The 16,460-nt window shown below is 47.9% G+C and overlaps 7 protein-coding genes across 7 annotated transcripts; 4 read left to right on the forward strand and 3 right to left on the reverse strand.

Annotated features, from left to right (window-relative positions):
* Positions 1-200: 200 nt before the first annotated feature.
* On the reverse strand, positions 201-1,853 carry N7517_002425 (Tannase/feruloyl esterase; the record flags this gene model as incomplete). Its single annotated transcript, XM_056720155.1, has 2 exons — positions 201-524; positions 579-1,853. The coding sequence occupies 2 exons, from the start codon at positions 1,851-1,853 to the stop codon at positions 201-203; spliced, it is 1,599 nt and encodes a 532-aa protein (XP_056584290.1).
* Positions 1,854-2,389: 536 nt separating this feature from the next.
* N7517_002426 (RTA1 domain-containing protein) lies at positions 2,390-2,995 on the reverse strand (the record flags this gene model as incomplete). Its single annotated transcript, XM_056720156.1, has 1 exon — positions 2,390-2,995. One exon carries the CDS (start codon positions 2,993-2,995, stop codon positions 2,390-2,392), a length of 606 nt encoding a protein of 201 aa, XP_056584291.1.
* A 2,654-nt stretch (positions 2,996-5,649) lies between these two features.
* Positions 5,650-6,514, forward strand: N7517_002427 (glutathione S-transferase family protein; the record flags this gene model as incomplete). The annotated part of the gene is made up of 3 exons (XM_056720157.1): positions 5,650-5,729; positions 5,780-5,833; positions 5,890-6,514. The coding sequence occupies 3 exons, from the start codon at positions 5,650-5,652 to the stop codon at positions 6,512-6,514; spliced, it is 759 nt and encodes a 252-aa protein (XP_056584292.1).
* An 855-nt stretch (positions 6,515-7,369) lies between these two features.
* Positions 7,370-9,538, forward strand: bbp (putative zinc knuckle transcription factor/splicing factor MSL5/ZFM1; the record flags this gene model as incomplete). The annotated part of the gene is made up of 7 exons (XM_056720158.1): positions 7,370-7,412; positions 7,479-7,704; positions 7,763-7,980; positions 8,175-8,398; positions 8,455-8,563; positions 8,627-8,835; positions 8,894-9,538. The coding sequence occupies 7 exons, from the start codon at positions 7,370-7,372 to the stop codon at positions 9,536-9,538; spliced, it is 1,674 nt and encodes a 557-aa protein (XP_056584293.1).
* A 484-nt stretch (positions 9,539-10,022) lies between these two features.
* Positions 10,023-12,200, forward strand: N7517_002429 (anion exchange family protein; the record flags this gene model as incomplete). The annotated part of the gene is made up of 5 exons (XM_056720159.1): positions 10,023-10,345; positions 10,422-10,570; positions 10,621-10,708; positions 10,761-11,257; positions 11,317-12,200. 5 exons carry the CDS (start codon positions 10,023-10,025, stop codon positions 12,198-12,200), a joined length of 1,941 nt encoding a protein of 646 aa, XP_056584294.1.
* Positions 12,201-12,572: 372 nt separating this feature from the next.
* On the forward strand, positions 12,573-14,205 carry dbp8 (ATP-dependent RNA helicase DBP8; the record flags this gene model as incomplete). The annotated part of the gene is made up of 2 exons (XM_056720160.1): positions 12,573-13,075; positions 13,146-14,205. The coding sequence occupies 2 exons, from the start codon at positions 12,573-12,575 to the stop codon at positions 14,203-14,205; spliced, it is 1,563 nt and encodes a 520-aa protein (XP_056584295.1).
* A 530-nt stretch (positions 14,206-14,735) lies between these two features.
* Positions 14,736-15,881, reverse strand: N7517_002431 (uncharacterized protein; the record flags this gene model as incomplete). The annotated part of the gene is made up of 3 exons (XM_056720161.1): positions 14,736-15,269; positions 15,334-15,492; positions 15,570-15,881. The coding sequence occupies 3 exons, from the start codon at positions 15,879-15,881 to the stop codon at positions 14,736-14,738; spliced, it is 1,005 nt and encodes a 334-aa protein (XP_056584296.1).
* Between the last annotated feature and the right edge of the window lie 579 nt (positions 15,882-16,460).

A 16,460-nucleotide genomic window follows, 5' to 3' on the forward strand; every position in this document is an offset into this window, starting at 1 on the left:
CAAAATGCAAGATTTGATCAAAAATATTCTTAACTTAAGCATCGAGGCTCACCATCAATGTCCACGGGTAGATAGTATTTCACGTAATCTAGATACTAAAAGTGCATTTATTCACAACAAGTCCTGCTCGCAGTCTCCCGCCTCCGGTTCACTAGCTATAACAATAGTAAAGCCAGACCTAACTCAACAGAAACAATCCCTTACACACAATAAAATGCATCGGCAGATGTTACATCTCCAGTACCTTTGTACGTCGCTCGTTGTGGGTATGGGCACAGGATTCTATCGTATGTCATCCCATCTTCTGGAGAGTATCTCACTGGAAGACTTGTAGGAGCATCGCCAGCCTCGACCCAAGCAACAAGGCTGTCGAACATAGTCGAAGGATATCCTCCTTTGGTACCAAAGCAGTGTCCCATCATTGGAGCTTCGAACAACTTGTAGTACTCATGAACACTCGAGTCACCGGCAGTTACCGCTTCGTAGTATGCCCTCGTGCCATTGGGAGGAATCACCTCGTCCATCTGCATCGGAAATTAGTATATGTGTATCTCTCGAACAGATAATATGAAACGCACCAGGCCATGGTATGTAAGCATCTTGCCACCAGCGTCACGGAATTTCGACAGATCTGGGTCATTCGTTCCAAATACCAAATTCCATTCCTGGACAGACTTTCGGAAAATGTGGTCGTATTTTTGGTGCGTGATGTTCCTCAAGGTGAAGTTCAGGTTGTGCTCGATAAACACCTGAGCCCATCGATTATACAGTTGGCTGGAGATTGCAGTGCATGTCCCGTTGGCACAATTTGTATTTGCCGGTGTATTTGTTCCTGTCAATGCAGTCCCGGGATTGAATCCATACCACAAGAAGTTGCCGTGTGAGTCCCGCGCTCCGGTCCAAGTAGCATTAACAATCTTCGCAGTAGCAGCCGAGATTTTCAATTGCGATCCAGTGTCACTGCAGTTGATTTGGGTTCCCACTAAAGTGAACGGATCAAAGACACATGAATCCGGGTCTGAAATTACACCATCCACAACACCGTCAGTACTGTCACACGCAGATAGTGCGGCATCTGTCACGGCATTGATCTCGCAGGGGTATGGGTATTCATCGAGCTGGTTCATGACAAACTGCGCCCAGTATCCTCCCATCGAAAGTTGTGGCCAATTGATTGCTGGAGCAGAAGCAACAATCCCATCATATGCTTCGGGATATTGCTGGGCGAGCGCCAGACCCTGTCGGCCGCCTTGCGAGCATCCGGTCCAATAGGAATATTTGGGTTTTGATCCATATGCACTTTCTGCCAAGCTCTTTCCGATGATTGCTGCATCGCCGAGAGAAGCAATTCCAAAGTTGTACATGGTATTATAGTTTGGCATTCCGTTTTCCAGAAGGCCCCAGTCTGCAGGGTCGTCGGTTGTGTGGCCGCCGTCTGTTGAAATGGCGACATAGCCTTCGGCAGCTGCTGCGATCATCCCAAATTCTGTTATGTTAGTGAGGCCAGCTGTGTAGCCGTTTCCTCCGATTCCTTGAAGTCGTTCATTCCACGAGTCACTGGGTAAAAGGACACCAACGTTGATGGTGTCGTTTTTGCCGGTGTGTTTGTAGGTCACTGTGACATTGCAGAAGTTGAGGTTTTGAGCTGACACGCCGCCGTGGTTGTAGTAGTACCACTCGGGAATGTACTTGGACACATTTGAGACTTGGGAAGCTTGCAGTGAGAGCACTTCGGCGCCTGGTATGTGAGGATATGAAAAGGCCTGAGGCGAGCACAACGATGGAGAGAGGCCGGTCATATTACTGAACCCAGCACTTTGGTGGAAAGACTCGGATGAAATAATTTGCTGCATATTCTGATTCGGAGAAGTCATACTTTTAATATGTCCTCCTTCTTGTCTCTTGGTTGTTTCTTAGTGAGACGGTATACGCGTATCCGGCATGTATCTCGAATATTGCTGCCTCCCAGGAGTTTGAAATGTTACACTGCTCAATCCGTGTTGATTCCTGCATATCCAGACAGAGATATTTATGGTACGGGGTAGTGGATGCGAACTATGATAATAACACTCCACTTTGAGAGGCAAAAGCTATACGCGTATTCGAATCCGAGGCTAAAGTGGGGCATGGGTCCGAGACCCTAAATTGGCCCTAAATTAAGGAGCGTTCTCAATCAGGAGACATTGAATATCTATCAGAGAAAATATGCTTGACTATGGCAAAGTCCGAAAGGAATAGTTGGAACGTGTGCTAAATGTAGAAAAATGTAGTTGTTCTATATAACAAGAGAAGACTAGATAAACAGTCGATAAACAGTCTATAAACAAACGAACACCAAAAACTCCAAGTAAAGAAAAGTATGTAGCGCCTCGCTTCGAGCACAAGAAAATCAAACTTCGGAATAGCTGTGTGCAAGCGGTATGCTTCTCTCGGAGGCATCAAGGCTCATCTGGTTAGGATACCAGATGAAGAATATAACCATAACAGCAGCCATCGGCACGCTGTCAAAAACATACATTGTCCACTCATGCATAAGAAGATAACCATCATTGTCCATGACATATTCAACGATCCGGAAAACAGAACGGACCAAAATGAGAGCACTGACAGCATATAGCATATGCAATGATTGTTGCCATGGAATACTAGGCTTGAGGCACTCGGGTGTGGGCGTCCGACGAAGACGCTTTGCGAAAATGATGGCCGTTACCCAGAAAAGGGAGAATGAGATGAGTTGAATTGCCAAACCAGCAATGACGCAAACTTTGGCCCACTGGGGGTATCCCAGAACCGAGAGAGATGAGGAATTTCCCTGTACAATGAAGGACAACACATCGCCCCAGACAAACGTTTTCGTTAGGCGTGAGATTCGAATGACAGAAAGGTGTTCTCCGTGAACTCGACGAATGACTCGACCCAGGGTCATGTAGATCGATGCGGCGAAGAGCGTAGGACCGAGAAGAATGAACATGTTGGCGATAATGTACGGTCCCATTGTAGTTGTATTATTGTGTGCAATGCAGCGGCCAATGTAGCCTATAATCTCGACTTTATTATAACGCAGGTTAGTGTCTGGGATTCAGGGAACGGAAGAGTAAGATTGTAAGGGGAAGAGAGTTCACATACACAAGCCGCCTAGGGCAAATGATATGCAAAACCATGTCCTGGTTTTGAAAAGCTTCCAAAAAGTAAGAACCGTTAGGACAATGAATGTCAGCATGAAAATGACCGCCGCTGGTATCGAAGGCGTATAGTTCCAAAATTTGTAGGCACGAGACGCGAGTTGAGACATGTTGGGCGATTGTACGAGCCCGTGAGAAAAGAAGGTATTATGGATTGAGGAGATCTAAGTCAGGGGATTTACAGTCTTTATAAGTGATTTTCGGATATTCTATAGAAAGAATCTTTTTTTACTTTTTAGGTTTATGCATAGATCGGGGTACGGATACGCGTATAGAAAGGACCCATAATGGAGTAGAGTAGACCAATCAGAACCTTGGAAAAAGCCCAATCTCTGAGCTAGTCTAAAAAGGGAATCATTCCCGTCTGAACCTTGGAAGCATGTATATAATATATCGTCTCTGCCTTCTTTTTTCGTCCGCAGGCGTTTGTTTCGCACTTATCAGTCACTATTCCACCTAATACTCTTCTAGATTTTTGATGCCCAAGTTATATGAGTGCCTGATAATCCAGTTCACTATAGACCGGCACCGTAGTATACCTGGGTACTAATACTTGTACCACAATTCTTGACCATATCTTATGAAATGGAAAATCCATGTGCCCCTATAGACACCTATGGCGCTGAGTCCTTCCAAATGTGGCACATATTATGCTCGGGGTCTTCTGACATCAACATCCTCGAAATTAGCTTCCAACGTCAATGGCTAGTTTCGAGGATGTTTTTTCTCTTTTTTTCTCTGTTCGCGGTCGCCGTTTTTTTCACACGCAGCAGTATTAAATTTTTTTTTTCATTGTTTCTCTTTCTCTAGTCATCTACAGTGTATGTGTCTGATGTCATGAAACACAATTCACCAACGGAATTTCCAGCGGGGGTTGAAAACGTGAGCACCTCAAAGCTTTACCCGATTGAGCTTTCAGTGCAGTGGCGTTTTCTTTGTATCAGAGACGCAGTCTTGTAGTCAAGGTACAATTGTAGTAATTTGCGATAAATTCCTCTTCTTCTAGGATCTCGATCTCCCATCTCCGCTGCACCTTGATATCCTCATCAGCACTAAAGGTCGGTTGGGTGTCGATGATGCCAAGCAGCGTCCATTGAAAAATGATCATTCTTTCAAACCAGTAGATTGTCTCCTAGGTCAGGTGTGCAGGCGCAGCGAAGCGGCGCCAGGCGTCCGGTCGGTATGAGAACAAGGCCGGTGTGTCTTTCTTGGGCAGTGCTTCATGCCATATATTGATACGCAGCTCGGGGGGCAGGAATCGGAAGAGAGGGAATGTCATTGAGTTGGTTGTAAGTGCTGCCATGATCTTCGAGTTGCCTTGACAGGAGTAGCGTGGAAGAGTGGCAATGAAAAAAAGAAGAATGAGTTTCCCGTCGAAATAGACATTATAAAAAAATTATTTAGGAAAGCACCTACAGGTAGATGGATTCGGTACGATTGATGCCTGGAGTGGCCAGGCCACGACTGCCCTTTCCTCATTTGGCTTGGGATGATATAAGAGATACTATCTGCGGGTGAAAGATGTTCTTTTCGGTATATTTCCAGGATATATGTATATTGATGGAAGTGATCAGATCTACATCTCTACGGAGAAAGAAAAAGATGAAAATGACAATGATGGTAATGAATCTACCTACTGCCATGAAGCTTTTTATATGCTTCACGAGGACAAAGAAAGTTGACTAAGTGCATGTAATGGCCCGGGCCCCGGGGGCACCTGTCCACTAGACCTGAAACAATCCGCGCATTGCTGCCTGAATGTAACATATGACTATTTTAGGTACCGTTAACTAACTAGTTAACTAACTAACTAGTCACTATAACTAAGAATACCTGTGTCTAGGATTGCTATTGCAGGTTGTATAGTGGAAGATGTTTGCTTTCGTTAATGAAGCAATTGTGAAGTAAAAGTGAGAGAAAGATCAGACATCCTCGTGTAAAAGTCGGTCTAGATTCAGGCCAAATCCAGGCATTGGGGTATCAAATGGGTGTATACCGTATGACGATAATTCATGACTTCTGTTGGGACCTCAGATATTCTCTCGAACTCGAAATTATACATATCAATGCCGTGATAAGTCCAGCTATGCATATATGAGATACGGCTTCATTCTAGGTCTTTCCTAGGGATCAGAATTCCAGTGCCAATGAAAGCGAGTCTTAGAAGTCAAAAGCTTGGAATACCTGTCCGAAATGAACCGGGTACAATTGTCAGCAATATTATAGAGCACCATAGAACCACCTAGCCCTAGTAAGTGAAGGTTTATTCCTTGAAATCTATAACTCGGAGCTTCGGGGAGTTGGCAGCTTCCGTGAACTTGGAAGTTCCACGAGCTTATAAATCCGTAAAGTGGGGGGGGTCTGCCGGGCCCCGCCGAAGACTAACATGACCTCTACTTAAACCATCTATCTTCAGTTCAATTTGCTTTTCACTCAGATTATTTCTATCGTTCCCTACTTCGTCAACATGTCTCAACCAAATATTACCCTATACACGGCCCAGACCCCCAATGGCATCAAGATCTCTATCGCGCTAGAGGAGCTTGGGTACAGTAGCTTCCTTGACCGCTTAAAAGCTTGGTACTAACAGATTGCAGCCTGCCATACAAGGTCGAGAAGATTGACATCTCGAAGAACACTCAAAAGGAAGAGTATGTGCTTGCACCTCTTCAAATACTCACAACAAATAGAACTAACCTCCAAATAGCTGGTTCCTAAAGATCAACCCCAATGGCCGCATCCCTGCCTTGACAGACACCTTCACCGATGGCAAGGATATCCGACTGTTTGAGTCTGGTAGCATTCTGGAGTACCTGGCAGAACAGTATGACACGGATCACAAGATCTCATTCCCCAAAGGCACGCGGGAATACTACGAGATGAAGAGCTGGCTGTACTTCCAGAATGCAGGCCTAGGACCTATGCAAGGTCAAGCCAACCACTTCTCACGGTACGCGCCAGAGCACATTGAGTACGGCGTGAACCGATACGTCAACGAGACGCGCCGATTGTATGGTGTTTTGGACAAGCACCTCGCTGAGTCCAAGTCTGGTTATATTGTCGGTGACCACGTCTCTATTGCCGATATCTCACACTGGGGGTGGGTATCCGCTGCAGGATGGGCCGGTATCGAGATTGACGACTTCCCGAATGTCAAGGCTTGGGAGGAGCTTATGCTACAGCGACCGGGTGTTGAGAAAGGTCGTCATGTTCCTTCCCCTCATACTATTAAAGAGCTCATCAAGGACAAGGAGGCCACGGAGAAAATGGCTGCCGAGTCTAGGGCTTGGATTCAACAGGGGATGCAGGCCGATTCCAAACGCAAAGCTTGAATAAAGCGTGACTGAGGAAGTGCTAGGACTTTGATCACAGTTGAAATGGCAGACAGATAATTTGAGATGGAATTCGAATCAAGAGACCCATAGAGTTCATTTTTTAAAATTTTTATTAGTACCCTACCAGGGCAACTTGGGCGAGAACTCATACTGATGCATGCATGTCACCGATGTTAAATTCCGTATTTCTTCAAATGCATACAATCTATTAAATACAGGAAGAGGTATGAGTCACATACTGGTAAATGATTAATATTAATTGCTGGTATTGGTATTACTGCCGAAAAAAAAAAGCAAACTGGCGTGCATGCATTAGCTTGAGCTGTCGTGGTATATGTAGTTCGGTTGTTCACTCTCGGTAGGAGTCGTAGAAGAATTCACCAAGTCGAGCAATCGCCAAAAGAAGAAGAGAGGCGAAAACGTAACCGACCATACTATATGGTACGAAGCTATGGTATAGTAAGGATGATGCATTCTGTCTACCCTCAAAGCTAGATACAACGTAAGTAGGTACGGAATAACAATAGTCCGTAAAGCCTCCCCCGCCTCATAATCTTCGGATATAAGTATATCCGAGGGTATACGTAAATCCGAGAATAGCCACCGCCTACTAAATAAGTTTTTGTTATAGTCACGTGCTGATGCTCGCCTCTCTGAACATGCCTTCTTTCATCTCTTCCATCCATATCACTAACTACTTACTTTTTTCTTATCCAAAGCAGCAGTCATGGCTTGGCGCAACCAAGGAATAACTGGCTCCAACAACATCCCGCTTGGCCGGCGACGCATGGGCGGCGAGGAAGGAGAGGATGAAAGTCGCACTGCGACCCCCCTTCTATGCCCTCTTCGTCTATGGGCCCCGATGGTCCAAAGCGTGGCCGTAGCCCTGTTCGAGGTATGTTTCCTTTGCTTATAAAATGAACTATCCGAAATCAAGTTAATACTGACTTCTATTTCAAAGCCGATCCAGCTCCCCTGAACACTGATGGCGATGGCAAGAGACGCAAGAAGCGCAACCGTTGGGGTGACCAACAAGAGAATAAGGCTGCCGGTCTTATGGGCTTGCCCACTATGATCATGGCGAACTTTACCAGCGAGCAGCTTGAAGCTTACACACTTCACCTTCGTATTGAGGAAATTAGCCAGAAGCTTCGGATCAACGATGTGGTCCCCGCCGATGGTGACAGGTATGTGTTATCGTCCTTTGTTATTTTGTGCTTCCTTATATACTGACTTTGATAACAGATCTCCCTCGCCACCTCCCCAGTACGACAACTTCGGAAGACGTGTGAACACTCGCGAGTACCGCTACCGCAAGCGTCTCGAAGATGAACGTCATAAACTGGTCGAGAAGGCCATCAAGACCATCCCTAACTACAACCCGCCTTCTGACTACAGACGCCCGACCAAGACCCAGGAGAAGGTCTACGTCCCCGTGAATGACTATCCAGAGATTAACTTCAGTATGATAACTAACCCTCTAACTCCTAACCATTCTTCCATTGTGTCTATCACGAGTCCCTACTCGACTCGAGCTGACAAGGCATACCACCTTGGATGTCCTCAGCTTGTTTCTTGCTAAACCGTGGTGCCTGATGCTGCACATATTTTAAAAAATTACAGGATCACTAACACTTAGCTCTTGCTATTTTTACAGTTGGCTTACTCATAGGACCTCGTGGAAACACCTTGAAAAAGATGGAGACCGAGTCCGGTGCCAAGATTGCCATTCGAGGCAAAGGCTCCGTCAAAGAAGGAAAGGGTCGATCTGATGCAGCTCACGGTAGCAACCAGGAAGAAGACCTGCACTGTCTGATTATGGCGGACACCGAAGAAAAGGTTAACAAGGCCAAGAAGCTTGTCCACAATGTCATTGAAACAGTAAGTTCCCTTGTCTCATTTTGTGGGTTAAAGAACTGGTATTGACCATTTATCAGGCCGCATCCATCCCTGAAGGCCAGAACGAGCTCAAGCGCAACCAACTTCGTGAGCTGGCTGCTCTTAATGGTACCCTTCGTGACGACGAGAACCAGGCTTGCCAGAACTGTAAGTGAACACTTTTCAAATGTCCTTGGTTGCGCAATTAATTTTAACCGTGATCCTTATTAGGTGGTCAAATCGGACACCGCAAGTATGACTGCCCTGAGCAGCGTAACTTTACTGCGAACATTATCTGTCGTGTCTGTGGCAATGCTGGCCATATGGCTCGCGATTGTCCTGATCGCCAGAGAGGCAGTGACTGGCGCAACGCCGGTGGTGCGGATAGACGTGGCGATCGTGCTGTTGGCACTGGCGATGCTGTGGATCGCGAGATGGAGGTAAGTTATCTTTGTTCATGACTGCTTCATCGGACATGATACTGACATATCACTTTAGCAATTGATGAATGAGCTGTCTGGTGGTGCTCCTGGCGAATATGAGCCCCGTCGCATTGAAGCCGGTCCCGATGGCGGTAATGGCCACCCCGACGACCGTGATGTGAAGCCCTGGCAGCAGCGTGGACCGCCACCCCAAAGTGATGTGGCTCCATGGCAACAACGCCGCGAACCTCGCCCTCGTGACGACTACGGATCCCGCGACAACTATGGATCCCGCGATCATCATGGATCTCGTGACGACTATGGATCTCGCAACCAGGGTGGTCCTGCCCCTTGGGCTGCGCAGAGCCAGCAGCAAGCTCCACCCCAAAGCCGCGACTACGGTTACGGATCTCAAGGTGGTTATGCTGCTCCTGGGACTGCCCCGAGTGCTGCTCCTTGGCAGCAGCCGGCCCCTCCTGGTGGACAGCAGCCTGCCTATGGTGGTGGATACGGTGGATACGGCGGATATGCGGCTTACCCTCCTGGCATGGGAGCTCCTGGCGCTGCTCCTCCTGGTATGGGCGCGCCTCCTCCCCCTCCTGGTATGGCTCCGATGTACCCCGGAGGTGCTGGCAGTCCTCCCCCTCCTCCTCCGCCTGGAGATGCCCCGCCCCCGCCGCCTCCAAGCGACCTGCCTCCCCCACCCCCACCTCCCCAGTGATGACCTCGCCTTCCAGCGAAAAAGTGATCTCGTTGATTGAAATCGTTTGTCCATGCGTGAAGAAATTGGCTATGGGTTTTGAAAGACAATCCATATTGTTTTCAGAAACCCACGGCTCGCTAACAATTGTTCTAAAACTCCATTAGTGGATCTTTTCTATGCAGTTTGAGTAATAAGTCTAATCATTTTTAGTTCATCTTAACTGGAATTGTTGTATTTGCCCCGTACACTCGTATGCAACCGTAGCGGCCTAACTTGGATGCCTCAGGCCCCACTTACAGGTCTTGGCTTCATCAGCTCCAACATTTCTCCGCAAAATCAAGCTCCGTTCATTTATGTCCTAATTCTCGCCCTCCTGTGTTTCTTTGTATATCAATGCAGTTACCGAGCTTTTCATAAATTTATGCCAGTTGTATTACACTGAAGCATCGAATTGCATATGCAAGGGTCGTCACAAGGGAACTTCTCCCTCCCGGGACCCAACATGCACTCTTCCACGCGGAAACCCTCTGGGCAATCGCAGCGGCGATCATCAGTGCGCTCAGTGCGCCCAGATAGATCTGGTCATGATACAACACGTCAATCTGATCATTCTGTGTCCCAACAAAACAGCGCCCAAGAAAACTCACAGCACCGTGCGTCAACGACGGCGCCGGTGCACTCGGCCCAGGAGAAATGGTGGCACGTCCACTTGTTCCGTGGAATGATCAACGATGTCAAGCGCAGAGCACCATATTATTGGAGCGATTGGACTGACGCATGGGATTATCGTGTCGTGCCTGCTACGGTCTATATGTATTTTGCTAAGTATGCTCACTCTAATTGGATATCAACCAATATATCTTCTTCCGTGCGTTGTTTCATTTGCTCACAATAAGCGTAGTATCCTGCCTGCTCTCGCTTTCTCGTTAGATATGTTCGAGAAGACAAGTCAGAGCTATGGCGTCAATGAAGTTCTACTTGCTTCTGTACTTGGTGCAATTGTCTTTTCGCTTTTTGCGGCCCAGCCGTTGGTCATTGTCGGTGTTACTGGTAAGAAATTAGGAATATGTGATTACGAAGACTCAAACTGAGGATTGTAGGTCCCATCACTGTGTTCAACTATACTGTCTATGACATCATGGCTCCTCGAGGGACGCCGTATCTTGCCTTCATGTGTTGGATTGGAATGTGAGTTTCCTTTGTGATTTTCAGTCATTAGCTTCGCTAACGTCAATTGTAGCTGGTCTTTGATTATGCATTGGATACTGGCTATCACTAATTCATGCAATGCCCTGACCTATGTCACCCGGTTCTCGTGCGACATCTTTGGATTCTACGTTGCTTGCGTCTATATCCAGAAGGGTATTCAAGTTCTCACCAGACAATGGGGCTCTGTAGGAGAGACCTCTGCTTACCTGAGTATCATGGTTGCACTACTTGTCCTGATGTGTGCATGGATCTGCGGAGAACTGGGCAACAGCAATCTTTTCAAACGACCTGTTCGGAAATTCCTTGAGGACTACGGTACACCCTTAACCATCATCTTCTTTACCGGCTTTGTTTATATCGGTCAGATGAAGGATGTTGATGTCGCTACGCTCCCTACTAGCAAGGCTTTCTTTCCCACAACTGACCGGTCTTGGCTGGTGCATTTCTGGGATATCAGCGTTGGAGATATCTTCCTTGCCATCCCATTTGCGATTCTTCTCACAATTCTCTTTTACTTTGATCACAATGGTGAGTACTCTGTATCGAGCTAATTATAGTGCGTTTTATGACTGACACATCCCTTCCAGTGTCATCTCTCATTGCCCAAGGAACCGAATTTCCTCTTCGAAAGCCAGCTGGCTTCCACTGGGACATTTGGCTTCTTGGTCTCACAACATTTGTGGCTGGAATTCTGGGAATACCATTCCCCAATGGCCTGATTCCCCAGGCCCCCTTTCACACGGCCGCCCTCTGCGTCACTCGTCAGGTCGCAGACGAGGACGACACAAACAAGGGCAAAGCTATCCGGGTAACAGACCACGTAGTAGAGCAGAGAGTTAGCAACTTCGCACAGGGACTTTTGACCCTGGGAACAATGAGTGGACCCCTTCTCATCGTACTCCACTTGATTCCACAAGGTGTCATGGCTGGTCTGTTCTTCATTATGGGTGTCCAGGCTCTACAGGGCAATGGCATTACGCAAAAACTGATCTTCCTCGCCGAAGACAAGAAGTTTACCTCCGCGTCGAATCCTCTCAAGCGGATCGAGCGCCGTTCCGCCATCTGGGCTTTTGTCGCCCTTGAACTGTTTGGATTTGGTGCGACTTTCGCTATTACTCAGACTATCGCTGCCATCGGGTTTCCTGTTATCATTCTCCTTCTGGTCCCGGTGCGCGCGTTCCTGCTTCCTAAATGGTTCACCCGTGAGGAGCTTGCAGCACTCGATGGACCGACAGCTAGTCCATTCACCATGGAAAGTGTCAGTGGTACCCGTGGGCTGGAGAACTACGATGAAGCGGTTGCTAGCGGCGCCCGAGATGGGTATTCTAGTGGAGATGACGGAATTCTGAGAATCCGAACTTCAGCTTCTCCGGAATCTGCAGTCGAAGATAATGATCTAGAGCGAGGTGAGCTGTATGAGCTCGCCTCCCGTGTTTCACGCAGAAGGAGCACAGCTAGCAGGGCAGACTAAATGGTGATACGACAGTCTACCTAAAGTACCCTGCGTTCTATTCGATTCTTTATTATTCTTACCATCATTATACACCATTCGACGAATAACCATACTTCTTGGAACATTGATTGATGCCTAATTCCTCCGGCAGTCACTAGCTGAAATGATCGACGCTTCATGAATTAATGATTGCTCCACAGACTCAAGACCACTTGATGTTCAATTAAACCCTAGTTATTTGACTAAAATGACGTACGTATGTAGTTAATTCGAAGGTCGTTCCAGATGTATTTGATGCCTGATAAACCAGGCCCCATAATCCCACCGCTTGTTAGAGATAACTTTTTCTGCCACGAAATTATTTCGTCCTGATAGACAGTCGCAAACAAGATGGCGCCCCCGATCACAGAGAATCCGGAGTTCGAGGACTCAGATGTATCCGATAATTCCGATGTGGAACAACCCGATGTCGACGACCGAGCCCCTAAGCGCCGCCGTCTCTCAGAGTCCTCCACCGACTCGTATGTCGCACCTGCGCCGCTCCCCACCCTCTCTCGTATCAAGAAGAAGGGTGAGGTAGAGGAGGAGCCTGAATCGAAGGAAGAGGAACCGGTCCTTATTAGCGATGCAATTGAGCTTGGTAAACAGAGTGGGGTGTCCACTTTCTCGTCTTTGGATGTCGCACCTTGGCTTGTCTCTTCATTGGCGACAATGGCGATCAAACGGCCAACTGCTATTCAGAAGGCTTGTATTCCTGAGATCCTGAAAGGAAAGGACTGTATTGGTGGAAGTCGCACTGGTTCCGGAAAGACTATGGCCTTTGCGGTTCCGATTATGCAGCAATGGGCGCGGAATCCATTCGGGATCTACGCTTTGGTTTTGACCCCAACTCGGTATGTTCATGATGGATATGAGAGGTTGTATCTGTGTCCTTCGGTAACTAACCTTGTTGTCCCTGTTTAGTGAGCTTGCACTCCAGATCTACGAACAGTTCAGGGCCGTTTCAGCGCCGCAAAATATGAAGCCTATCCTCGTCGTCGGAGGCATGGATATGCGGAAGCAGGCTATTGAACTTGCGAACCGTCCCCACGTCGTCATCGCAACACCCGGCCGACTAGCTGATCACATCAAGACATCCGGAGAAGACACAGTAGTCGGTCTCCGCCGCGTCAAAATGGTTGTCCTCGATGAAGCCGATCGCCTCCTAGCCAGTGGGCCAGGAAGCATGCTGCCAGACGTGGAAACATGTCTCGGAGCCCTTCCACCATCCGCCGAGCGTCAAACACTGCTATTCACAGCAACCATGACAGCCGAAGTACGGGCACTGAAGTCCATGCCGGCAGCAGGCAACAAGCCCCCGATCTTCATGACCGAGATCGGCACCGAAAACCAAGGCAAGATACCGCCAACTCTCAAGCAGACATACCTGAAGGTTCCCATGACGCACCGCGAGGCCTTCCTGCACGCCCTGCTCTCCACCGAAGTAAACGTCACTAAGCCAGTCATCGTCTTCTGCAACCACACCAAAACATGCGATCTGCTAGAACGCACCCTCCGTCGCCTCGGCCACCGCATCACCTCCCTCCACAGTATCCTCCCGCAATCCGAGCGCACGGCTAACCTTGCTCGTTTCCGAGCCACCGCTGCCCGTGTCTTGGTTGCTACGGACGTTGCGTCGCGTGGTCTCGATATCCCCTCCGTAGAGCTGGTTGTCAATTTCGATGTGCCCCGGAACCCGGATGATTATGTGCACCGTGTTGGTCGTACTGCGCGTGCGGGACGGGCTGGTGAGGCTACCACGCTTGTTGGACAGCGTGATGTTGAGCTTGTTCTTGCTATTGAGGAGCGGGTTGGTCGGGAGATGGAGGAGTTTGAGCAGGAAGGTGTCAATATTGAGAGCCGTGTTGTTAGAACCGGTTTGCTTAAGGAGGTTGGCGCTGCGAAGCGTGAGGCTGCGGGTGAGATTGATGAGGGTCGTGATATCCTTGGACGGAAGCGTAATAAGTTGAAGAAGGTCCGCTGAGGGACGTCTTATGAGATAGATGATAGATGCTGTCTACCTTGAATCAATTGATACATTTAGCGGTTTTTTTTTCTGACTTGAACTTGCAGTTATGACATTGTCTTGATGCACAAGCAATGCAGCACGTGGTATTGTCCTTGCAGCATCCTTGGGTGAAACACCGCGTGGCAGTCTTATGTACTCGTCTGGGAAGACAGCAATGTTGTTGATTTTACAATTGTATACTGATGTTGGAAGAACCAATAACTGTTTAAATGCACAAATGGTATCATTGATCGCAACGTAGAGACGAATTATTCTAATAATGCTCCATGCTTCCAAAATAGGATAACCCGCTGTCATGTTAGGACTAACACTCCAAGCATATCAAATCTCGATATGCTCGTCGTTCAGCCCTGCACATCATGCAACACATTGCTTTGGAATAGCTATCCATTGCAATGCGACTTAATTCACTCAGACATGCCCCACGCAGGAAGCAATAGTCTGGAAAGAATATCAACACAGAAAAAAAAGACAATGCAACTGAATCATCCAGTCCAGGCGTCCGAACTTTGGCCTGTCGTACTCATGAGTTTCAACAACCCATCGACGGCATCACCTCGCTGTGACGGCGACATGTCATCCACATCTCCCATAGTAAGCTCGGCTCTTGGGCCCATGCTTGTTTCCCTGTCCGCTTCATGGCGAATAACCGTAGCCGGAGGACTACTCAGCTGCATTGGGGAGCCGAGCGCACGAGGTGGTGTTCGTTGCGCGTGTGACTTTGTGCGTTGCTGAACAACACTGGAAGACAGTGGGGAAGGTCGGCCTGGGAGATCCGGTGTACTGTGGGAGGGGGTGGAAGTGAAGCCAGCGCAGCCGATGCGGGGTGTCTTCATTTGCGAGGATGGGAAGGATGTGAAGTGCTTGCGTGATGAGAGGGGTGGTGTAGAGAGGACGGAGAGTGAGAGTCGTGGGCATTTGCGACTGTGTGCTTCTAGCTCGGAGACCCGACGATCAAATTGGTGGTCTGTCACATTGCGCATTGCGCATTGTAATCTTGATCGAAGAAGGCTTGCTTTCTGTTCAATTGTTAGAAACTGCCCGCTAGAAAGGTATTTGATATTGATATCATGGTTCACATACTTGTTGGATGAAAATTTTGCGCGCGTCAGAGTCTGAGATAACGCTACGCGTTTCTTCCTCGGGGGTGTTGGGCACATTGAACGATTGATCAGTGTCCATTAGATCTTGTATTTGGTCGCGTTCTGGTTGTGAATTTTGTGGTGTGGGGGTTTGGGTGAGCTATTATTCGCGCGTTATATGGTTAGATTTGGATTGATCATTCTCGGGACTTCTTTGTCTGTCTCGCATGAGCTTACCTGGCATTGCATATCATCATTGACAGGGGATTGGACGCTGGGCTGCGGAGAGGATTCCCGCGCCTGCACGTGTCCGAGGTTTTCTTCCATCTCATCCACTTGATCCCGTGTCCGTTTTTGACCTGCAAATATAGGAGATGGGAGAAGCTTCTTAGGTGAGGTAGCAATTGACATCCGCTTGACCGGGGTGCCAATGGCCGGGAATGAGGGTTTGGCTTGTGTAGCGGGGGATAGACACGCGTTTGAGTCTTTCTCGCCGAGAATGCGTCGCCCGTCCTTGATTGGACTGAATTGAACTGAAGTTGAGTTCATTATGGAGCTTTAGAATAGGAGGTTCTAGCCTGAGGATCGAGGGAAACAGAAGGTTGAGATAGTAGCTGGAGGTGCTGCGGGGGAGGTCTGATGTTGACACGAAAACCAATGTCAAGAGAATTGCAATTGCAATTGAAAGTAAGAAGTCAAGAAGTTGAAGGTTGAGAGTAGAAAGTAGAAAGTAGAAAGTCGAACTAGAAAAAGAAAAACGGTCGCGTCGATCGCGTTTAGTCCCCCGATACCTTACTAGCCTTGTATAGAGCACGGACTGGGCTCCACACAGGCGTGTTGAGCACGCGTTTGGATTTGAATGCAATTGTTTTGATACTGTACTATTACTATTACTACTATTAGTTGGGTTTAGAATAAATAGTTTACTATATGCTTTGTTATTCTATAGACGCGTATAAATTTGACTTTTCATGCATGTCAGCCCTCTTGATATTGAAGATTCAATGTCCTTTAAAATCTCTTTTATAGGCCTTATTATTTCAATTTGCTCTCCAACTCTCTAATAAAGATTCACATACTGTCGCGCACATACACACACCCACACAGGATGCTCAACCCCGGCCGGGG

The sequence above is a fragment of the Penicillium concentricum genome (genome assembly GCF_028827145.1).
Source record: "Penicillium concentricum strain IBT 3081 chromosome Unknown utg000001l_segment0_segment0, whole genome shotgun sequence".
Classification (NCBI taxonomy): Eukaryota; Fungi; Ascomycota; class Eurotiomycetes; order Eurotiales; family Aspergillaceae; genus Penicillium; species Penicillium concentricum.